The sequence below is a fragment of the Orbicella franksi genome, chromosome 11 (assembly GCF_964199315.1).
Source record: "Orbicella franksi chromosome 11, jaOrbFran1.1, whole genome shotgun sequence".
Classification (NCBI taxonomy): domain Eukaryota; kingdom Metazoa; phylum Cnidaria; class Anthozoa; order Scleractinia; family Merulinidae; genus Orbicella; species Orbicella franksi.
Genome location: NC_138155.1, coordinates 12146808 through 12172501, shown reverse-complemented (window position 1 = coordinate 12172501; position 25694 = coordinate 12146808). Strand labels below are relative to the sequence as shown.

Genomic DNA, 25694 nt, shown 5'->3' with positions numbered 1-25694 from the left:
GCTATATTTTGACTTGTTCCTTAGTAACAGATGTTCGTTTGCTACTCTTTTTATTTTGTAAAGCGTCATTAAATATTTAGACCTCGCACGTTCCTCGCACGTTTGCATTTTCGTATGCCCCCTCCTCTCATATACCCCCTTGTCTTCAGTGTTAACCCTCCTTAAGTCCACCCCACCCATCCCTTGTACCTCGAAAGAGGTGTTCAACTCATAGCTCACGAAAATTGGTCAAAATTATAACTGACGGCTGACGACCCATGCTCCGTCTAACAGATGATAGATGAGACCCGCAAAATGTACCGATAGGTGAGACATGAAATTTAACTGATACCTAACAAAAATGCCGGACATTTCCCTGATATAACTGTGATAGCCTCACCTCCGAGTAGACCCTCTCAAAAGCTAAGGCTAAGTCAATTGAAAAAGAAATCAACTTCTCAAGGGCTTTACAGAGGTTTTAATGTAACCGAATAACCAGTTTATATCTCTTTACCTGAATTTTAGTTAATTTAATTACGAGGACATTGTAATCTATCTTCGTCGTCTCTAGATTATGGCACCTTAATTCCTTCATCATTTCGTTACACTCGTTTTTTTTTTTCTTTCTTCCTTTGTATTACCTTTGTGGTATTAGAGTTGGGATTTCTGTCAGTCTTAACCATGATATGTACCATATTCAGAATAACCCTTTGAACCCCCTACCATGATTCAAACTGCTAACTGTCACTATTTTCACGAAAGCACTTTGATTTTCATGATTCTATCATAAGAACAAATGGGGCAGTGATTTCCAACTTGTGACATCCTCCACTTTTGAATTTTACCGACGTTCATTATAATTCAATTAACAGCAATAAGTTACTCGATCCTAAAACAAGTTATTTACTGAGATATTAAATCCCAACTTGACGGGTTGATTAACCTGATAGTGTGAACATTTCATTCATTTGAACAATTTACCCCCAGAACTGATAATACTCTTTCCCCTGACTCTATAAAAAGCATCTTGCATGCAATGGTACCTCAGCACGAAACACTGCGCTTTTTAACGCCGCGGAACTATTATTTTTTCTCAAACCTGCAATAAACAATTCACCAAAATTGATTATTACGACACAGTAAGGAAGCTTCTTGAAAATGCAAAGAGAATTTTCAAAGGAAACTTCCGTCTCCCGACTGATTTCAAGATATACATGCTGCAACACGCTTTGCCCAACGATGTAAAAACTATTCTTTCTGTCTCGCTGATTGGCCTAAACTGAACTTTATCCAGTCCTTAAAAAGTGTCTTGGGAATTAACTCTAGCATAGAGAATCTAAAGAATCTTCTCTACAGGTTAAGTAAACGTATCTTTTCTATCTCTTGCAAACCTGTTTGGTTTGCTGCAGAGTGTGCAAGAGTCGACAAGGAAGAAGGAAAGAGATAACTTAGCTGAGGTAAGCCTTGTTAAGTAGGCAAAAAACCATCAAGAACTTCGAGTACAAGGATGTGACAGAATCGTAAGTTTAAATTCTAGTTTAAGCTCTGTTTGCAGATTCTGCTTTTGCAACGGTAGTCCATTTCAAGACGAACGAGTTTACACCCCCTTAAAACGGATCAATTCAGTGAATCTCTCGATTCGTGTGATGAAATTTATTATTAGTACACTCACCAAAGTGATACACAGAAACAGGCCACGTGCAAGTTCATCATCCTGGCCTGTTTTTTTTTTTTTTTTTTTCTACCCATCGTCACTCGAATGACTGTTTCAATAACGTAACCAGGACGTTTTAGGCAAAGTAGTCGTGATTTCTTCTGCTATGGAATTTGACGTTCAACTGATGTTGCGTAAGACCTTCAGAGTTGAATTCGGTTGCTTCGGAACATTTTGTTCGACACGTTCTGTTTCATCGACGTCACGTGGACGTACGGTTTAGGCACTAAAAAGTCATTGCTACTCCTAACTTAAATTTTTACATGTGTAATATCGTAAGACCTTAAGATTTGAATTCAGTTGATAAGAACAACTTGTTCGGCATATTCACTCATTCTGTTAAAACCAGTTTTATGATCCCCTAAGCGCGAATTTAACCGGATCACGAAAACGTTGAAGCCCCAATAAACCAACAAATGCTACTATTAAGACTGTTTGAATTTCTAAATCTTGACCTATTTAAACAGTTTGAAGAGTTTCATAAGCAAAACCTCTGAGCTGATCTTAAAGCACAAGTCGCGATGGAGATGATGGATTAAAGACGGATTATTTCAATCAACAATTCTATGCAAATTTGCTTTTAGCATTTCAAGAAAGTAACTTGAGATAAACTACTTCGTCGTGGAGTTTTGGGAAATAGGAACTTTTTGTTTGCATATTAGGCATGCGCGAGTTTTCCCTTCCAACGCCCCTACGACTAAGAAATTCGAGTGGATCTCGGGACAAAACGGGGGTTGTTATTTTTCTCTATTAACAGAACTGCGCGCACAGAAGTACAGCCAAACCATTTGCTCCAATCATTGGTAACAAATTCAATTCAGATTACTCCTGACTAAAACTGAAAGTGATTTTGCAACCGGCTCCAAGGTGGATATAATTTCGTCGTTAACAGAACGATCAGTTTCTTAGCAATGAATTTTTCATTACGTCAGTGTCTTAAATGCTACATTTGAGTATAATTGATAGTTTCCACTTGAAACACAGATCTTATACTATTTTTCAATGCATACGAGTCTTATTTTCACCTCAAACCTTTAACATCAGGTTTTAAAAGCAAATGTCCACAAGAATCAAAAATAGTTCGGTAAGGCTTGAAAAATAGAATTTGCCCTACTGTTGCATATACGTAGGCCTTAGTAAAAGTAAAAACACTGTGTAGTTTTTTTCTTCAAATATCTAGGTATTTCGGAGAAAAAGGACATTATTGGTTTCACGTCCAGACATCAATCTAACGAGTTCTGACTGGGCTGAAAATTGGCCATTTTCATTCAATTCGCATTTCGCAACTATTGAGCACAGAAAAGTTGTAATACAATCAACTTAATGCAGAACTATTCCTTGTCCAAAACAGCCCAGTCTCAAGAATATTGGATTTATCTAACTATTTAGCGGTAAACAAAACTTAAGTGTTCTCCAACGATGAGTTCATCAGTCGGTGAAGACAATTGTCATTTTGACCATGTGCCATGTCTCGGAATTCCACAAGATTTTAATTCTAACTATGCTTGGAAAGGTCTTTCAATATATGTAAAGTTTAGTTTGGGCAAATAATTAGGCACTCGTCAAAACATTATTCAAATCATACACAAAAAAATTAAAATCACGCCAGCAGTCGAATGCGTGACCAAAAGTACCGTCATTGTTTTTGTCATTAAATCACTTCAATTCGAAATACCACATGAATATCAGCACGACTTAAGCATAAACCAACATATATATGTTTACCTTAGCTGGGTTATCATGTCTTGACTGTCAAACAACATTCCTATCCTAGCTGCCATTTCAACGGTGTTCCATTAGGTTTGCATAACCGGTACGCATTCGTCTGGTGATTTTGAATTCCCTAAATCGCTCAATATTACCAAGTTCCCATGCAAATGTTCCGATGTTTTCCGTTTTGTTGTTCAATACAATCATTTAACCTGCTATCAGGCAGAAATCCTCAGTAACTAGCAGTAACAAATAAGCCGCCATCTTCGATGGTTCCGCGTCTCTTATTTGCATATTGTCCAGCAAAAGTCTTTGCACACAGGGTAAGGGTAGAGTGGGAATTATTTCGAAAGAAAAAGCGTCAGAATTTTTCCAATATCTCGATGTTAGTTCCAATCCAGGGCTTCCTTTCTTAGGTAGGCGAAAAAATGCTACACTCAAAACAGGTCTTTGTGGCTTAAAATTCAAACAAAGAAAAGTAACTGTTAAAAGCTCTGAAATCCCGACCCTCACTCCCAAGTAAAATATGTTGTAACGCACGGGTCTCGGATAACACATTTTTAGTCAAAATGGAGGACTTTCAAACGTCTTCAAAATGGAAACCCGAACGTCGCACGTGGAATAACAATTTAGCAGTTACTACTGGCTTAATCAAACGACACAAATAGCACAGATAAATGATACATACATGGGACTTGGCAGTTACTGTTTTTCTTCAAAGTCGGATATGAGTACTAACAAGAACGACGCTGAAAATTAAGCTTATATGCGGGGAAAGAATCAGTTTACAAGATTCAGGATATTACAAACCGAGGTAGGTGAGCATGCTATTATTATGTGTATGATATTTATACTGCTTGGTAATGCTGACGTTTCGAACTGAAGTAATATGCCGATACGATGATAATACTTTTGGTCACGCACTCGGAAGCTGCTGGCGTGATTTTGTGTCTTTTGTGAACGATTTTGAATAATTTTTTGACGAGTGTCTAATCATTTGCCTAAACTGCACTTTACATACATATATTGAAAGACCTACCTAGTTGCGGGCTCAAGAAAGCCCGCAACGTATTCTCGATCTGGGGCAAATTTGTTCTGCCAAAATCGATCGATAAATCCTCGTAAACCAATCAGAATCCATTTCCACGCGAACAAGAATATTTTAAAAGACGAGCGCCGAGTCGGCTAGTGTGCTAGATCTTCAAAGCCAAAGTTTTGCATCATTGAAGTGTTAAAATTAATGTACATTTCGAAGATTGAAAAAAAAAAAGAAACAGTCTTAAAGAATACTCAGTTCGCTCTATGATGTCAAAAGAAGAGCAGCAACCGATGAAAACTTGTATAGTTTGGCCCTGACTCGATTTTACCTTCCACTAAGAATGTATGGAATGCAAAGAAAGCGATTTTATCACGCGCATCACGCGTATTTGGACCTTGGATCACGTGAAACTCAAGCATAGCAGCAAGTCAACTTGAGACGTTTCCTGTTCAGTGTTCATGTTGTGTTTGAAGTCCGCCTCGAGCAAGTTTTATCCGTTCTCGTCCTTGGAGTCGAGCGAGTTGTGATCTGTTCTCGTCCTGTGGAATAGAGCGAGTTGTGATCTGTTCTCGTCCTGTGGAGTAGAGCGAGTTGTCATCTGTTCTCGTCCTGCGGAGTAGAGCGAGTTGTCATCTGTTCTCGTCCTTAGAGTCGAACGACTTGTGATCTGCTTTCGTCCTTGGAGTTGTAAAGTTAAGTATAGCGTGACAAAGCGCGACAAACAAATGATCTATGCATAAGCCTTTGTGACAAAAAAAAAAAACAAAAAAAAAACAGCGTTTCAGTAAAACTAAACAAAACAAAACGACAAAACTAGTGTATCATGGAATTTTATAGTGTACAGTTAAACCTGTGTATAACGGCCCTGTATAAAGCGGTCACCCTGTCTGTAACGGTCACTGAACAACTTCCCAAAAATCGTCCCTTGCATTTACTGTTAAGTTAACCCGCATATAGCGGTCACCTGTATATATAAACGAACGCGGTCACCCTTTAGACTTCCTGAGTCCACAATTTCATTATAGTTTTACCTGTATATAACGGTCACGAACTCTTTGGGGAGAGCGTTGCGTGGCATCCCAAAAAACGGGTGCGGAGGAGACTACCAAGACAAGGGTCTCACAAAAATGCAAATATTAGTACTAAACACAATTACTAATACATGAACATGAAGAACTTTCTTTCACACTGAGTAAAGTTAATGACTGACATACTACATGAAATCAAGCTTCGAGCTCCGAAATATCAGAAAACTATTACCGATTTTTTTTCTTCTTCTGGAGATCCATATTGTTACGTTAAAAGCTTTCCCTTATAATTTTATGAGGTGATTTGTTTTTATATGGGGTCACGCAACTCTTTTACAAATTACCCTTATGGCTTATTTCTTTTGTTCGTTGTTCTGTAAATCTGCCATTAAATTGTAACGAATACAAGGAAACGTAGATCCAAGGACACTGTACCTCCCTTAAAGTACACCACGGACATTTTGTGGGCCTTTTTTTATCGTGTTTATTTCGTTGCTGTTACTCGTTACCAAGTTGTCAATAAAACGTAAATTGGATGATTATTTGCACATAAAAATGCTATTTATTGACTTCCAGGGGAGTTTAAAGGAAACCTGTCTACAGCGGTCACCCTCTATACAACGGTCACCTGGCCATTTCCCAAGGGTGACCGTTACATACAGGTTTGACTATAGGTGACTGTTTCATAGGTTTAGTGAAATTGCTCTATGCAACACCTCCACGTACACTTTCGAGCACATAAATTGGCAAAAAGGAAAAGGGGGTGCTGCTGAACGTTCAAGCTACCCTTATGGGCAGATCTTTTTAGCCCCGCGAAGCGGAACATTTTACTTCAGGCCCCAAAATATGTCATGACCCCAAGAACCATGTATAACACACCTATTAAAAATTAATCTCAATACGCCACTGATTACAACTTAGAAAAACTCTGACACATTTTTAGTAACCCAAAGCACTAAGCATCGTCCTCGCCCGCATTTCCTAACCTTTGGTTATTACTAGTATAGTTAGAATCTAAAATCTTTCGGAATTCCGAGACATGGCAATTGGTCAAAATGACAATTCTTTTCACCGACTGTCTAACTCAATTTTGGAGAACAATCTCGTTTTGTTTACCGCTAAATAATTAGATTAATCCAGTGTTCTTGAAATGATCTTTTTTCGGACAAGGAATAGTTCTGCAATAAGCTGGTTGTATTACAACTTTTCTGCGCTCAATAGTTGCGAAATGCGAATCGAATGAAAATGGTCGATTTTCGACCCAGTTGGGACTCGCTAAATTGCATGAAATTGGGTCTGAAAGTTAAATGGTAAATGTCGCTTTTCTCGGAAAGACAAAACTATTTCAAGGAAAAAACTACAGCCTGTTTGCACTCTTGCTAGAGGCTAGCTATATGCAAAAGACGAGCGAATTTGAGTTTTCTAGCCTTTCAGAAGAAATTTGATGTTGTTTAATTTTTGTGGGCATTTGCTCTTAAATTGATAAATTTAAGAGCTGCGCTGCAAATGTGAAAACTTGTTGATGGATGTATGACAGATATCTAGTCAGCATAATTAGCGAAGGAAGCATGAAGGAATTCTGTGAATCTGGCTAGCTTTTTAACCGTTTGGGAAAACGGTTTAGAGTGCCCTGGAATGTAATTTAAGGATTTTTATATGGTCAGTAGTCTAATCGTTATCGTGTCTGATAAAATTGCACTCGAATCTAATTTAACTAAGTCACTAATTTTGAAAGAAGCTGGTTGTGCAGAATAAATACACTTCGCCTTAATTTAACTACATGTGGCCTTACTCGCCTCAGAAAGTCGCTTTTAACTGAACTTGAAACTTCTCAGGGAAATAAGTTATTAATTGAGAGTTTCAACAAAAAGTCATGTTGGAAACCGATTTTAAGGTGGCCGGACACAATTTCCGCGCGTGCTCTTGCTAATGCCATTCAGCGCGCGCACAAGGATTACACAAAGCAACCATGACGTCGATACAGCGATCATTTTATTTGGTCAATGCCCTCGCTATCTGTGCTTTTTTTTTCTTCATAATTGAACACGATGTATTTATGGCTTAACTCTTTTTTTCAAAAATGTATGTTAGAAAAGGTAACGATGCAAAGAACCCAGCAATTCTAAGATTTTTCTTTTTTACCGAAAGAATCCAGTTAACTGCAGCGCATACGTAGTATATAAGGCAAAAAATTGCGATTGAATGCTTAACAGCTTTCTTGGAAATACGCCTATTTCTCGAGAACCACTCGTTAGAATTTTACGAAATTTGGCACGAAAATACTTTAGAAAACAAATAACTGGAATATGGAAAAAAATTAAAATTGAAAATTGGCAGAGGCGATTCTAGATATTCCAGTTAACCTTTTACAAGTGATAATTAAAAATCCCTGTGTTAAACTATCATTAAAATAGTGCTAACTTGTGAGCATTGTTATTTTCTTGTTGCATGCAAATGGAAAAGAAAAACTAACGACTAGAATTTTTGCAAACAAACAAAACCGATTTTAAAGGCCTGTTTATATTTACTCATGTTGCCATGGCAACGGCAATACGTCAGCCTAGCTATCAAAAATCCGAAGTTTGTGTTGTTAACTTGCGTGTAGCCATTTTTGGCGACCAAAGGATCAAAGGTTTTAGAGAAAAAAGAGATTGAAACACAGGTATCAAAACTGAGTTCTGCCACCTCAATTTACACTAACAAAATATGGTAACAAACCTGAACTAAGAAAGAATTGGCGAAAGAACGGTAACATCATAAACTTTTGAAAACAAACTGTCATTATATATGTTGCAAAAATGAAATACAAGTTAGAGGGAGACCGATAGGCAAAAATTGTCGAGTTCTCAAATTTTGGCCTGATAATCAAGTAGTCTTCGATTCAAGTCTTTTAAGGAAGCTTTTCCTTGAGACCAGAAACGTCAGACAGAGTTAATTATTTGAAAAAGCTCTGGAGAACTATTATTGAAATTTCTTGGTAACTTAGAAACTGTTTGGAATCTGCAATCTTTTGCTTAGAATTTAAAATATTCCCTAGCGCGTTGGTTTGAATTAGAATCCTTTTTGCCCAGAGTTTGTCTTTTGTTGAGCCGAAAACTGGCCCAGTTTTTCTTAGAAAGGACTCCTGATTTAGTTTCAAGAGCAGTGAACAAGGAGTGATATCTCGATTGTTACTGGTATTATCGTGCATAATTTCAAGCTTTTAGGATTCATATAGATTGACTTTGGATCCAGGAAATAAGTTCTGCAGTTTGCCCTGTTGTTTGCTTTCCCATTTCATCTAAATTCCAAGATGGCGCAATTTGCTTGTAACGAAGCTATTGAGTTATAACAAATGCCTGCCGCTCTCACTTAGCACTGTTAATTCATCCTAAGCTGATAATCTGTAAAAATCTCGTTCAGTTGAAAGATGGAGAGTTTCAGCATTAGTTAAAAGGTTTCACTCAGACAGTCTTCTGGTGACTTTTAATTGCGTTTTAATTAAAAATCTTTATATGTAAACACGCAGACCCCAATATCTTTATAGCTTCTCTCAGATAGTTCCGCATTGATGTCGTGTATTTATTTCACTAAAAACAAGTTGTCATGGCTTGAAAGGTTATTGTCAGATTCCTTAATCACTCAGAATGTTTCGAGCACAACGAACTGTTTGCCAGTTTCTTAAGGTGTAGGAGTTCTAAACTTCCAAAAGAACCATAAAAGACAACTTCATTCTTGCTAAATGCCGTCTAAGTTTATATTACAACAAACGAATTAATCTCGCAAACAGCAGAATCAGCGTTCGAAAGTGGATATGCTATGAACAATTCGCAGAAAGAATTTCAATACTGCATGTTACATAGTTCAATTTAATCGGCCATCGTTATCAAGCTCTGTATGCTCATCAACTTGAGTGTCTTTGAAATAAAATGAACCAAAGATGTTTGAATCCAAGGCAACTGTGAACTGCTTCAAAAATAAAGTCAAGAAACGAGTAAACAACTTTAAAACTGGTAAGGCAGGCAAATTAAGATTTGAAAGATGAAATAAGTGCTGCATTGAAAAGGGCTGAAGCTAGGTCAAAGCTTAACCTTGCGCCAACCGCAATGACGAATACTTCTAAAGAGTGTACGCTATCATAAATATCACAGAGACACGCAAAACTTTACTATATTAGGTAAGTATGTTTCGGCCATGAAAATGACTTCCTCATAGCTTGAGCGCACTCTGAAGAGTTTATCTCTTTGAAGAAGGGGAAAATTCATTGGTAAATTTTTGTTGCTCTGTCCACGTTCGCAGTTGAGATGTTGCAAACATTCGTTGTATAAGAGGCCACGAAGTCATGCGGAGCGCTAAGACCCCGCTGAATCGCTTATTATCTGGCAAGGAATGTTTCTAATAATTGCAAGGTCTGTTTATTTTCTATTTTGATCGCCGGAAGAAACTGTCAGAAGGTGTCAATCACACGCTCTGAGTGGTTGGGCCAGTTGAAGGCGGAACTACGACCAGGGTAAAATCACTTTGAAACTTTCTGCTGAGACGTTCGTGAAACGTGATAAAAAAATTCTTTTTGTCATGTAAATACTATTCCCCCTGCTGTTGGTCAAGGTTGCGGGTACCGGAGCGGACATTTGGAAAGAATGTTTCTCTTGCTTTTCACAAGCATCGATGTGCATACAGTGCAAATCAAAATAAATGTCTCCCAAGGATATCTCTAATGATACAAACTGGTAAACGAGATTTATTGCGTATGTAGTTAACAGAGTAACCAAATTAAAATGCAAAACTTCAATTAACAGACACAGTTATTAATAAATCAAAGAATGATGTAAACTGACATAACAATATTGTTGCTTTAATAACTTGACCTTATGTTGCGTGAAACACTTAAATCGTCTTTTGGCGTGACCATCAGCTTCAACCCCCAAAAGATTTGCAGTGTGATGCAACGTTATTGCTTCAAAGTAACACTTCCTTCTCGTTTCGCTTGCTCGATGGCTTCTTGTTAATTCATTACTCCAAACCACTCTTGCCCCGTACTTAAGAAGGCCTTAAAATTGAACAGTCTAAAGAAGTGTCTGGAGTTACTGAAGGAGAACTCAATACGCCGGACCAAACTGAGTCGTTTACCTTCATTGTTACAAGACTTGTTTTGTATTGCAAACATTAGGTGAGTTAGTTGTGAATTTTTGTTTGCATTGACCAAAGAATCAATTTCCAAAAACCTGCACGCTGTTCTCAAGAGTCCAAGGTTCGTCCCTCTTATTACGTCTTAAAATTACGATTTGTAATTAAGTCTAAACATTGAGTATGTAACCGGCGGGTCAACCTATAAAATAACCTTCAAGTCTTATCGTTTACATCACATTAGCTCTTGATGCTTTAATATGCCGGATTTATTCCTTGTTGCTACTTTTTTGGAGAGTTTTGCAAGTTAGAAATGGTACATGTTGCAACAATAGTGAAAGTATTTTGTTGCCTAGCTAGGGGTCACCGAATATGCCTGAACGTGTTTCGTATTGAAAACCGTAGCCCTGTTAACTGTTTAGATAGCATATCCCGTGTTGCAAACGACCACCCATCCGTATATTTGCAATTACTTCCTTGAAAAACAAAATTCGCTTGCTTGTTGAAGGACAAATCGAAAGGCCGTTATGAACAATCCTTCACGTCCGAGCTTGAAATATTATAATTATAATAGCGGCTTATATTTTATAAAGACAGTTAGTGTGACAAAACATTTAGGAAGCTTATTGGGGCGAGAAATAATCATTAGCTTGATAATTTCTACGGAGGCTCTTGCTGAGAGTGGCCGAAATTCACTCTTTCAGATCCGGCTTGGACAAATTCTTTTCATAATCTCTGCATGACTGAATTGTTCGTCAATACGCCTCCAGTTAAGCTGCAGTTAGTCTCTCAGAAATAACGAAATCGATACTGTGATTTTTAGTTATTTTCTTTTTAATCCCATGAACTGCAACCTCTGAGTTGTTTGTTGTTGGACTGGTGGATTTCGAATTGGATCGTAGCTTTTAATTGGCTACAATAGGATTATTACGTCGCACTTATTATAACTATCAGTTACCTTCCTGATAATTATTCGCTTTTGCCAGTATGTTCTGCTCAAGATGTGATTAAAACTTCTTGCTTAACTCCATAAAGTTTGTTGCCGTTCGCAATAAGCAATGGTCGATCATTCTCGCCGTTTCCACATTTCCGCCTGTTTAAGAGTTATTTAAGGCATGCAAAATTCAATCTAGATTTTTACTCGATGTGCTCAAAAACAAATTTTAAAAAGTCGCTAAATTACTACACAGAAATCGCTTTCAAAAACAATCATCCAAAAACAACACCTTCGAAGGTAAAATGTATCTATTTATTTGTTTACTTATTGAAGATAATGTTGACTTTTGACCCCATTATCGTCATAAAGACTTACCAGGGCCAACCAAAACACGAAGCAGATTTAGTCACGCAATTTTGCAATCTGACAAAAGTAGCTTTAAAATGACTAAATGAATATTAAGCCGGTATTACCCTAGAACCGTCAGCAATGTGAGCTTAGCCAGGCCATGAAAACTATTTTCAATTCTTTCATACTCAAGTGCACCACTTATTGATAATACATTTGTAAAAATTTGCAGAAACGTTCACTGGCTATATAAAGTAAACTAGTAGTAATCAGAGATTATGAAAGTGCGTTCAACGCCCTCACTTTAATATATATACCTTAATAAATGATTTCACTAGCTCACTTTCAACCTTTGTCTATTGCTGAAGTCAACATCTTTTAGCAGCAACCGAGGTTTTCCAGTCAGATATGCACAGTGTCAAAGTCCACGCTAGTGAAGAGGTCACGATTTGGTGATAAGTTGCGTGACGCCGCCAGTTTCTGTAGACTCACAAGTTTCATAGAATATTTAAATTACGTACATTATTCTAAGCTAGCATTTGCAATCGCGTGCTCGTTTCGCGTGCTCGTTTATCGTAAACAAACTCCGTGCGACTAATTCGAGTATTTCCCCTGATGAATAAAGTAGTCTTATGGATCTTGCCTTCAGAGTACTTTTCCACCGATTCCAAACAATAAAATTTCGACCGGATAAAGACTGAGCTATCTGTCGCGACTGGAACTAATCAACAAATGCAATCAAAATGTAGCTGTTCCCACGGTTATCATCCCAAAGCCAAGTCGTGTTAATAAACAAGGACAATTCCTCAGATTTCGATAAATGCTACCGTCGAAGCGTTTAAATTCGCCAAAATCTAATGCTGAGAGCGAAGCGTACGGCGACTGAATGGAAAGAAGTCAAAGAAAGATCCATCGGAAAGACGAGCTCACATGGCCTGCTCACATACTCACATGTTCGCCACATGTCTTACCACATGTCTTAGCATTAAAGGGTACCAGTTTACTGGCCGTGACATGCCCTTGCAAAAATCAAGCGGGGTGGCCATTTTGGTGTCCTTACAGGAATGTGTTTTTTTCAGCCTAGAACCGTGCACAGGGTAACCAACTCTGGAAAGCCACAGGTCAGAATTAGGTTTGCGTTCCACTTCGTCGAACGCAAAAACTTTCGAACTTTCGGCTGTCAGACTACAGCCGTCGGTGGCAAAAAATGGAAAAAAAATGGCAGCTAGGAATATATACAAACATAGGCGCGACCATATATTATATACTATGTAAACCATATATATATGCATTTTTTTTCCATTTTTATCCGTCGAATGCTGTAGTCTGATAGCCGAAAGCAAGAAAGTTCCGTTCTTTCAAACTTAAACGTTTTGTCGTTTTCTTTAAATTCTTGACTGCTCAACAGCTTTCATCTGAATGGTCGACACTAGGATTTCATCTGCAGAATTAAAACTTAGAACCACCTTGTAAAGCATAAAAGATGCCACATGAAAGTACTACTCAGTAGCTCTCATTTGAATGGTCACTCACTAGGGTTTCATCCACAGACTCAAAAGTTAGAACCACCTTAAGCAGCATAATAAACAGCACTACGTGAAAGTACTGCATGCTCAATACCTTTTCAATGGCAATACGTTGAGGTTTCACTTGCATACATTGTAGTTGAAAGTTATAACCGCCTCGTCCAGCGTAGCCACAGCAACTACATGACAGCATTGCTCAAGAGCTCAGTTTCATATGTGAATCAAAGGTTTCATAATAGCATTGTTCGATAGCTTTAAGTAATATATCAAACACGACACGACACGACAGTGTTTCATCGGAATATCCAAACACCGAGAGGAGATTTGGAAACACGACGCGCACTGGTGTATTTTTGACAAAATTCGAGGTGTTTGGATAGCCGATGAAACACTTTCTCGAGTGTTTGATATATATTCTAAACGGAAACAAAAACTAGGGAGTAAACGGAGAAGTACAATCGTCAAAATCTATGCTAATTGACTCCTAGTATCCAAACCTCCTTCACGGTTGTTATTTTCTTTGTTTTAATTTGATGAATTATCTACAAGTTTGAGAATTTTATATGAATGGTCACGCACCAGGGTTTGATCCACACACCAAAGTTAAAACCATGCAATTTCATGCCATTAACGAGTTTTAATTTAACAGGTCAAGCTTGGGTATGATTACACAAGGTGCGACATTTTGCTCACACTGACAGCGTTTGCCTTGTCTTCTTGCCTTATAATACACTAATCAGCCGGGCAAAGTTTAAAAATAACGAAATAATGAAAGCGTTTTGCCGCAAAGTACACAAATATTGGAATAAAATCTTGGCAACATCTAGATGCGCAATTTAAACCAGTCTTGTTGTTATGACAACTGTTATGACGCAGCATTTTGGGCGGGGGATAACCATTTGACTTTTGAAGGAGGGAGGGACAATTTAAAAAAAAGAAATGTCCTACTGGCATACATGTACCTAAAACAAATTCATGCGCATGACCAGTGCTGAAAAAAAAAAAGAAAAAAAGAAAAAAAAACAACATTCTTTCCTGTTTACACCATGCAGGTCACTGAAACACTCCAGTCATTTTCTATTTTTTTTTCCTAAGAAAATGTATGTTGAAATCGAACGTTTGAATGTGAGAGTTTCAAGTAAAGCTTTTAATTAAGTTTTGCTGAAATTTTTTTTTGGCAACATTGTCAATGTATCATAATCTTAATTAGATTAGCGTTCTTTTTTTCTTCGTGTTCTTTCTCAAAGTTATATTTTCTAGTAACCGTTCTAAAACCGACCGATGGGTACCGCAATTGAATAAATGAAGTTACTTTCTTTATAATAATCATATCATGAAGAAATGGTCTATTGCACCGGATCGAATTGGTGATTACAAATCAGACAATAGTCCCAGCGTGTGCCAAGTATTTACCACTAATGCATTCAGACAAAAGTTGATCAATTGGAATGGATGATGAAGATCAGAAGAAGCAGATGATGAGGATCACGTGAAAGGTTACTGTTACTTGTCCAGTAGAATGGGAACTTGTTGTAACAATAGAATAGAAGCTGATTAAGGCAAGTCCGAAACTTTCTCTTAATACAGATAAACTAGTTCTTCCGCTAAACTTCCAGTTTCCTTTGCGAGCTGAGACTTGTCTTGCAGAGGCACGTTATAACCACACTTTGGCTCATTGAGAAAGAGGAATCCTTGGAACGTGTATGAAATTTACCGTCATGTTTCTGCGACCGGAATGTGTGCTTTTTCTTCTATATATTCAAGTTAGCATGCCATATGGATTAGCTATGCAAACATCTCACCAGTTTCGAAAGACATCCGCTTAAAAAGCTTGGCATTTTCCCATGTTGCGTGAATGCTTTCAGGCTCAATTTGCGACCGAAAGCAAATAGGACATACTTTGGGGCGCCAGTAGACTTCAAAGTCAATTGTTCAGTTCGAACTTTGTGAAAGAAAGGTTGATGCGGCAAGTTTCGTGTCTTCAAAACAATGACTTCTTTCAGACTTGAGTGAGCATCCTCGCGTGTCAGCCCTGGAGGGGTTTCCCTCAGTAAACAGGAACTCGTTCAAAAATTAATGATTTTAAAATAACTTTAATTGTAATTGATTCATTCATTATCAGTCTGACGTTATGTGTTACAAATCAACAGCAAAACGTCAATCTTATCAGTTAACTTCCAGAGTTGCGGATTGTTCAGCTAGCTTTCGAACTGTTCTACTCATCCTTATATATTTCTCAAATCTGTTTTCACTGGCTGTTGTGAAAGTCATCCGCCTTTCGATTCAGCAAGGATTCCAATAAACCTAAGCGCATAAATTTATTGGCTTCAAGACTCAAGACCTGCGGTAAGTAATTCATGGACGATTTCTTTAGCATAAGTTTTTCATTCATTCAGGTTTATCACAAGTCTTTCCTACAGAACGCAAAAGAGAAACAGTCTACAAATTTTCGACGTTACCTCGATGTTGTCCATCATATAACCATATATATTCATAGAGATTACTGCTATATTTCGGTTTTAGTTTGATGGGTGTCCTACAGTTCCTTGAAAACAATCCAAGGATATACAAAAATTCTTCCAAATTAGAGATTTTGACAATGTATATTATTCAATGATTCTAAGACCGAGTCACACTTAGCTTAGATGGGTTGGCCACAGTTCGCAATTCGTCCAATAACGTATTTACTAAATAGAGACCTTAAGCTTCAACTCTCTGGTTGACAGGCTTTTGTTTAAAGACTATGGAAAAACACAATTTTGATCGTTCACCGGAATTTTAGCAATAAGAAGGGACTGATTTAGCCACGTAGAAGATTTTGTAGTGGACTGACATGGGTCGTGCGTGGAACACTTTTTGTCTTTGATGAAATAAGGTTCCTAGGGCTCTGAAATAGTAAGGTGGTGTTATTTGAGGTGTTGTCGACCAAGCTTAAACGGAACAGATATTGCAAATTTCCGAGGTGGAACAAGGTGAAAGAAATATTTCACTTCCACTGAGCTATCAAAGGCGAGCAGCCATTTCTTCTCTTTCAAATGACGAAGTACACTCAGAAACTGAGTATCCAAATTTTTAGAGATCGTAATTCGTCTTTCGATGTTTCAACTCCTGCAAGACAGAGCTCCAGACAAGGAGATAGAATACAGATTTCTCCTTAGCTTCAGTTCCACTCTGTAATGTTAATGATGAAAGTAGAGGTCTTATTAATTAAGAAGTGGTACGTTCTTTTTTCAAGATACCGTCAGATGATGGCGATCGACACTACAGAGAATAAAGACTGGCGTTTCTAGCTTGAGAAACTGAACATGCCATTACTGCTATTTGTTTTCAAGTAAACGAAAGAGGAAAAATGTTCATTGTACATTTGCCAGTGATTAGCACGTAATTTGCTCAAATCCGGAATGACTTCGATTTCGACTTTGATTTCGGCAGCCCTTGATTGCAAGAATAACTTTGATATACACAGGATCAGTTTCGTACCATCTCCTGGACTCTTCTTATTTTTGTGCTATAAACGTGGACAAAGCAAAGACAAAAACCTGCTAATTCACCTGCAACCCACGGTTAAAAAAAGATCATTTGGCAGGCTTGGACCTGCAAATTCATCCGGTCCAACATAAAGCGCTCTACGAGCATTAAAGTTTCGATACAGATTCGTAAAGATCATCCACTATCTTAACGATAACAAAACAGTTTTCGATAATTTCGTTGAAGTTTTATGTTAGCACATCAACCAGATCCGAAGAGCGACTTGAGTAACAAAAAAAAAACTAATTTTCCACTCATTGAAAATCTTCCAGAAATAGTGTTATTCGCTGTTAATGGTCGATGGTTTAAATATTGGTATTTCTATCATTATTTAGTTCATAGTTATATAAAGAATGCAACTAATACTTTCAGGCCAAGCGGCAGACTCCAGAGAATTTACTCTTCTCGAACAAGGTCGATGGGTGGGGATCGTTAACTTTAATATGATGAAATCATTATCGCCACAACATTTTATGCATATAATGTAAAGCACGCAATAGCCAAACACACATTGAAATAAAGAAACGACTCATTAGTCAAAAACCTTTTGAATTGTTCCTGTTGCTGGGAACTACAAAATTATTCCGTGTTCAGCGAGTGCTTTCTTCCTTTCCGTCGAGGAATTAGATTGTACAACGCACGCCAAGAGTCACTTGTCATAACATTCCAGAGGCGTAACATCATAACAGCACCAATAATACACTTGAAAGAACATCCAACCCAAAAAGCTCGTTTTGAGGGGATAGGTCTCGGTATCCTAGGTAGCTGCGATTTAGTTTTGTTAATGTTAGCTTCTAACTGACTTCACATGGGTAGAGCAACAGCCTCTTATGGGAGAAATCACAACAAACACCAATCATTTCTGAACATTGCCAATGACACTTTCATACAAACTGAGATAAGCTTGAAAATGAAGTCGACTGAAGCTTTTCAAATTTACCCAAAGGTAATCCACTTTAATCTGCGCCAACTTTGCCCAATAATGCCCCTTTTGTTAGCAGTGTAAGTCGTTTAGACATTGTAATTTAAATAGTGTAAATAATTAGAGCAATATAATGTAAGTAGAGCTAGTGTTGTAAATAAAAAACAAATAAATAAAAAAAGAATGCCCCTTTTTGACTTTTCGGGGCTTTTTACAGTTCTTGCACAGTTCTCAGCCGTTCTTGTAGAATTTCAGTAAAATCTGTGAAAACGTAATCAGTCGGTCGGAGTTGAAATTGGCTTTAATTATGACCTTACTTCTTTAAGAAAAATGCCAGTGTGATCTAGATATCTACCCTGGAACTTAAGGCAAAGCCCTATACTTCCATTCTGCGAAAACATAAAGTGACATAATTAAACTTAAAAATTCTCTACTGTGTTTTCACTTTTCTAGGCAAGTTCTTCGATGGCTAAAATGGCAACATATCCTCCTTTAACTCCGCCGTGCGATTTACCGGTCTGGCTTCTTCCAAATAACATCTTTCCCGATGAAATGGAAACAACAAATTTATTAGAGCAATACTTTTTCTATGACGATACTATGCCCGATTTCTCGGCTATAGCTGACATTCCGATGACAAATGATGTTGAACGATTCAACGAGCTCACAGATCTTAACGCAATAGAACCCAGTCCCTTACAGACGCCGCCGACCCCAGAGCCTGAGCCGAGTCCGACACCAAAACCAGAAGTGATCGAAACCAGGATCAAACAAGAAATTAGCAACGATGTTGTTGAATTTGGCATTGAAGAAGATGAGAAGCTGACATACGAAGGGAACGAATTGGCAAGGCCTGAAGAAATGCCACAACAACAACAGCAACAACAACAACAGCAGCAGCAGCAACAATTCCAAGGTTGGAATGAACTTTTTTCTCTCAAAGAAAAAGTTACTATACTTGTTTTCCCTCACTGATTAATTAAGCTCAGGCTTTTGTTTAATTTGGCGGTTTGGACAAGGTTTCTAGAATTTTGATTACGTTTTCCGTGGTCTCGAAACTTGAGCTTGTAGAGGAGTTTTGAAGCCACTTTAATTACAAGACCCAAAGTCACTTGTAAGTTTACAGGACTGATAAATCGTTTATTTTCTTTATTTTTGCCCCCATTTTGTTTTAAACAAAGTCAAAGAAAAAATAAGATAGAGAGAACAGATAAGTCTAAGTTGCAAGCAAACGAGATAACTTTTATCTAGGAACGCTTAACGTAACCTGGAGTAAAAACATCTAGGAATAGATTGAACGATTTCAGCGTTACCAATTAATAGTGTTTCACATAAAGTCACCTTAAAACTCTGCCCCTTGTTGTTCAAAGGTTGGATAGGTTTATCCATCAGATAAATCACTATCCATGCAGTGGACAATGTAGTTTGTTTTGCCATTACTTGCCCAATGGATAGCGTTTATCCGATGGATAGCGTTATACGGGAATTTTGACAACTAGGGCCTGGAGTTTAATTATTGAAAACGTACTTTATTTGTTCAAGGAAGATATATCGAGTAATAGTTGGTCATGCAGTCAAGTGCGTTTTTAAATTATCTTTCAGAAAACGAGACGAAGATGGAAAACGACAAAAATAACCAATTAGAATCTCATGCGAAAGAAGATGAAGCATTGAAACAGGCTGGTAAGTCGATATTAAAAGAAAATTCTCCGTACTGATTTCCATATGTTTCCTTAATAGTGCGTCATGAGAATCTGGTGAAATATCTACCAAATTGGCTTTTAACATGATAACTTTTTTTTGTATTCTATCCCCTTTCAGCTTGGCAATGTGTCAACATTGCAAGAGGGAGTGTAATCTTTGAAGTTAAATGAGATGTTTCCACATCCACATATGTTTAACTGACTGACCAACCGACCGACTGACGGATTACCCGACCGACCAACTGACTGAATGTCTGACTCACTGACGCACTCACCCACTGACTCATTGGGTGGCTGACTGACTGACTGCCTGCCTGCAGTCATCCTCAGGGTCGGGGCTGCATACATCCGAGTATACCCCTGGGCTTAAAGTACTTCCTAGAGTAATTGCCAGTTTTTCAGACTCGTTATTTTTTCCTAGAGGAACGCCGCACTCGTCGCTGCCATTCTCGCTATGCATTCCGCCCTACCTTGGGATCATCAGCAAAGCCGTGCAGGCCAACAGGTATTAGAAATTCCTTAGACGTTTAACATGTTCGTCATTTGTGACGTCCACTTCTCCCAGTATCAAACTAGAAATTGGACAAAGTTCAATTTTTTTTTTTATTTGGAGTAATTTTCACCACGTGAAAGTATTGCTTATTAGCTCTCATGTGAATGGTCACACACTAGGCTTTCATCCACAGACTGTAAAGTTAGATCCGCCTTGTTCACCAAAATAAACAGTACCATATGAAAGTACTGCCCTTGTACAGCATAATAAACAGTACAGCGTACATAATGACAGTACTGCTGAATAGTTTTCATTTGAATGGTCACAAATTAGGGTTTTATCCACGACCATAAAAGTTAGAACCACCTTGTAGAGCATAATAAACAGTACAATATGGGTAGTACTGCTCAATAGGCGCACACCAGTATTATTTCCATCCACAGACTTAAAACTAGAATCACCTTGTACAGCACAATATAAAGAACCACGTGAAAGTACGGCTCGATGTCTTTGTAACTTGCATTAAAATGCCATCTTTTATGCTTCTAGTGAGGAAACAAGTTGTGCTTTGGAAATTCCTCGAGGAGCTTCTCGATACAAACGAAAACAACTGTGTTAGCTGGGTTTCAAGAGAGGAAGGGACTTTTAGATTCGTCGACTCCAAGCTTGCAGCCAAACTGTGGGGACAGCGGAAAAACAAACGAAACATGACTTACGAGAAGTTGAGTCGGGCGCTGCGTTATTACTACGACCGTCAAATTATGTTCCACGAGGAAGGACAGAAGCTTATCTACAGGTTTGGAGACATTGTGATGAAGAATAGAAAACCAAGCGCTGTTGAAGCTTCTTAGGGAGATATGAACATGAAAATGCTAGGCTATCGACAACGAGGAACTTTAATATCGGCTTTGCGAGCTGTTTCTTGATCAGACGTGAAACTGAATCAGTGATTTACCGTTGATTTGTTTGGCATATAATTAGCTGATTGAAAGGAGTATGGAAGCTACTGTTCTCAGTATGTTATGTTCACATTCAGATTCTTTACATTGCTGGGGATCAAACGTGAAAGTATCGAATTTAATGAAAACGAATGAATATATACTTACAAACTTACAATTTCTGTGAAAACCACTTTTTTATTTCCTATTTTGATTGAATGAAATTGAATCAATCTCTCAATTAATAAAATACGATTTTAAAATTTCTACATACATGAAACCGTGACTTAATTTGTAAAAATAAATATGTTAGTCCGTCAACTTTGAACTGTCTCGATCTGTAAAAAAAAAAAAGAAGAAAGTTTTTAATATCATTTTAAAGCTTAGATGTTAGAATGTTCCTGGCGACGAAACTTAATTAATTAGAGAAAAAAAATATAAAGTACTTTAATGTAAATTGTTTTTAATTAATTTTATACTGAATAAATGAATCCAGACCTTCAAAATTGTTCATGATCTGTAAGAATTTTTTTAAGAAAATATAAATAACAGTGTATCGTTTTAGTCCCCTTATTTTAATCTGGATTTTAAGGTATATAAGGCATTTTATTTCCCAGAGAGCGGTTTTCATTTGAGTGTCAGAAAGAAATTGGTTTCGCATCAACTGCGCTTTCCGACTGACTTAAAAAATTGGCGCCAGTTTTTCATCCAATCAGAAGTAAAACCAAAACCAATGGTAACTTACGCGCGCACGTTTTCCCGCGCTTTCCGTCAGCTGCACGTAGTTACTCAGTCGAGTTTTGATTGGTTTACCGTATTGTCGGTGTCTTTTGTGATTGGGTAGAGTGATTACTTTGGTTTTAGTTTCAAGACACTCATTTGAAAACCGCTCAAACAGATACTATTCTGTGCAGATTTGACTGCAGTGCAGTTGTATCGTTAATCGTTGTCCTGTATCAACTTGGCACGCAGGACGTGTTTGAATGGTTGGTTCATTGATTGACTGTTTGAATGACTGACTGGTTAATTGATTGATTAAATGATTGACTCACAGACTGATTGACTGGCTTTTAATTTCTTTTAACTTTCTGTAGTTTTAATAGCAATTGTATTAAGTCAGTTCAGCAATGAATGTTCTAACAAATCAATTTGTACTAATGCTTTCTTAGTTTGAATGGCTCACACAGAGTTCCATTCTTATGTATACCTTTTAGGGATAAGATAATGACGAGTGTTTCAATCAGTGATTAACTCAAGGAATTCAGTTTGAAGTAAACAGTTGTAGTCTTAGCAGAACTTTTGAAGATATTAAAAAAATCAATTTACTACAAGATCGCGACCTCGAGATACCTATCGGTTGATAACTGGCGGGGAACAAATCACCAACGAACTATGGGGGGGGAGGGGGGGGGAGGAGTTGAAATACTCCTAGTCGCTTAATGCCATAGAAAGAGGGATAAGGTACGGCCTGATGGGCAACTTGGCTCCGTATACAGACTTTTTATCAATCAAAAGCTTAGAAACAACTTTAATTTGAGTTTTTTTTTCTATCTGTCCTCTGATGATGACTGCATGATTTTATTTGGGACCTATACAGTTTCTGTTTCTTTAGTGCAGTTTCATAAAAAGACCAGTCGCTCATTACGTAACGCTTTCTCGAAGCCAGCGTCAAACGTAACACATTTTGCGATGAAAATGTTCCTGACCTCAGTTTTACCGAGTATTTTTAGTGTGTCCCATAACTCGACACATAACGCAAGCACACGAGTGTTTGAGGGTAAAATCATTTTTCTTTAAAACGTCTCATTCTAATGATTCCACATGAGATTTGCCTTTCACTTTCATTGCTAAACGTTTTTTTACAGTTAACATTTTTTAAGGCTCACAGTTAAAATTTTCCCATTTTTTCACCTGACGGCTAAATTTTGGCCTTCATACCTCAGGTTGAAGCCTCAAACGGCAGTTACATAGCTGAACGTGAAACATTTTCATTACGAATTGAACTGTCTATATTAAGACAGAGAGGCTTAAAGTAAGTAATCTAATTTCTTAAAAGATATATAAACTGAGTAAAAGGACGATAATCGGATTAGCCCTAAACTTTCACATAAACCTGATTGAAATAGCAACTTTGAAACTGATACATGGACTGAACTGACTAAGATGTCAACAACTGCTCTTGTTACTGATTTCTGACCCTTAAATATTTCTTACCTCTTTGTTTATACTATTTTAGAAAATCAAAGTATAAAGGTAATGTTTTTAAACAAATAACAACCCAGTCATTGTGAATGAAAGCTGTGACTGCACCAGAAATGCAGCTGCTCGGAGATGCGTACATCCTGGTCTGGACCATCCCAAAATAATTTAATTTAATACCGGCGGAAGAGTGGGATAAGAATCCCAAAAATATCCAAAAATATCCCACAGTCACGCAGTTTAATGATGCTGCAAATTTCAAACTGGAGGGTATACACAGTACGTAGATACGAGGTAAGAAAAGTTGGACAGAATGGAATCGAATTTAATAGAACATTTTCCCCTACAGATCTAGGGTCTAAAATTTTACGAAACCTGTCAGATCGTAAAAGGTTCTTTTCATTTTGGCGAAAAAGCTCTCACACCAGGCATTGGATTAGCCATCCTCACTGGTTCATTCACGCCCACGAACCGTTCCCTACCGGCGGGAAGTTGTCGCCTGTGGGAGCAGAAACCCGGAAAGCAACCGTGCAGACAGTAACTTCCCAGATCGATCAGCTGTAACTAATCTACTACGTTACAGTCTGTGTCGTTGACCAACCCGATAATGACGAACTTCCGTTAATTTTGTCAATAGATTTTACCCAGGGTTTTCCCGAACGTAGAGCCGGCTAATCAGATTTTTAGCGGGATAATGCGAACGACATCTGTCAATTTTGATTGATGTACACAGCGATGACACAATTATTGCGAGAAATGGAACGGTCAGTGTGGTCAGGACTAGAAGAAGTGTCACGTTGACGCTAGTACATGAAGTGAAATTGTTTTCGGTAAGTTATTTAGGTTTGATAAAACGCCCTCGTTTACTGGTCACATTTGACCTGAAGAATTCCCAACTTCTTCGTATCGAACTCGGTCTGTTTTTAATACCAATTTTAAAATATTAATTTAAAAAAACACCCACATTTCATTTACACGACAGGTATACATGATGTTGACTAAACGAATGAGACAAAATAGAACCGCAGACATTTTCGACAATGCCTCAGTCGACCAATGTTTTTTTAAGCTAGCCTCGGTTCGGCCCGGTATTTTGCATTTCAAACACAGCATATCTGAAGCTCGAAGGGTTAATTCAATCATCAAAGCAGAGACCTGAATCAAATGTAGCTCGTCAGCCTATATAAGGTTATTAATTCTGGCTAAGATGCGCTTCGACGAGACCTATCATCAGACACCTGTCTCACCCCCAAGACAGGTGCTCCCTAGAGTGGTTCTTAATTTTGCCAGTGGGGGAAAATCCTAGAAAATAAATAAACAAATAAATAAATAAATGAGTAAATAAATAAGTAAATAAATGAATAAATGAATGAATAAATAAATAAATAAAACAAAATAAAAGAATTCTAAGCAAAAATGGTGTTAATCATTTGCTATTCTTGTTCTTCCGATACGGTCTGAACATGCGAATTTCCGCTCACATTCAGTATTGGATTTTCCTCGCCCATTTCTTTTTCTCGCGGGGACTGACCCGACTCACATCCTAACCCAAAAGAAAAGTATTAATTCCGACCGATTCCCGTAGTGTTGACGTACTATTAGCACGGGGTGGGGCAGACTCTAGGAAGAAACACAGTCAATTATTAGAAACTGCTCGCCTACACTTCAATATTTCAATTATACATCTTCGCGTTGTTTACAGCCGGCTGTTTCCCGAAAAGGTGCCGGAATTTAGCAAACACAGAATGCCTGGGAAAACGAGCTGACCGAAGAATCTTCGTAATCTCTCCGGCTTAAATTAATGATCGAATTCAGACGGAATCTCGTAAGTTCTAAAACAATGGTTTCGAAAAGCGAAAAACTCAAAATCTAAGTGTGTCATGAGCTGGAAAGTGAATTTCCGTGTTTTCAAAATAGTAGAGCACTGTGGGAAAGTTAGAGATAAGGCCGATTGAATTCCAAACCGTTAGGTTTTCAAAATCGAACGTTAATCTCGGATCACATTTCCCGAAACTGTTCTGTGAGTTCCATTTTGTTCGATCGGCTCGATCTTTTGTTAAACTCTTCGATTAGAATTAAATTTAAAAAACCCTGTAGATAAATTGTGTCTTTTTTTTTGCCATTCGTCTTGGGAACGAGGTTGACCCAGCCTTGGTAGCGTGCAGTTCGTAAAACGGGATAGTCCAAGAAGTTCCGATTCGTACCGCACACGCCGAGGATTAAAATTAAAACTTATTTAAGCGAACGAAAACAAGGTAAGTTATGAACTAATATATGCAAAAAGTGTATGATTGAACGTCTAAAACAAAAGGATTAGGTAACGCAGAAAAGTCCATTCAAACACACCAATGAACGCAATTGTCTCCTGTTCACCGGGTCTCCCTTTTCGAAACTGTTTATAATGGCCTATTTTCCCCTCTCTTTTCTAGTAGTCTTCTCGGAGGAAACAGGTCGCGCAAATGGAGCTTAAGTCTAGCATGATTGTGGATTGTGACGTCCCTGTACCCTAGATTTTATGAAACGC

The 25694-nt window shown here is 37.9% G+C and overlaps 1 protein-coding gene across 4 annotated transcripts; it reads left to right on the top strand.

Moving 5' to 3' along the window:
* The first annotated feature begins 1374 nt into the window (after positions 1 to 1374).
* LOC145502504 (uncharacterized) lies at positions 1375 to 22346 on the top strand. 4 transcript variants are annotated; one of them, XM_081481813.1, is made up of 5 exons: positions 1375 to 1436; positions 18291 to 18753; positions 19440 to 19520; positions 19962 to 20045; positions 20583 to 22345. In XM_081481813.1, exons 2-5 carry the CDS (start codon positions 18303 to 18305, stop codon positions 20882 to 20884), a joined length of 918 nt encoding a protein of 305 aa, XP_081337939.1. In that variant the 5' UTR covers positions 1375 to 1436; positions 18291 to 18302; the 3' UTR covers positions 20885 to 22345. The 4 variants fall into 4 exon arrangements, with proteins under 4 accessions (XP_081337939.1, XP_081337936.1, XP_081337937.1 ...); XM_081481810.1 differs by lacking the exon at positions 1375 to 1436 and adding an exon at positions 1785 to 4217 and having other exon boundaries at positions 20583 to 22346; XM_081481811.1 differs by lacking the exon at positions 1375 to 1436 and adding an exon at positions 4233 to 10619.
* Positions 22347 to 25694: the final 3348 nt, after the last annotated feature.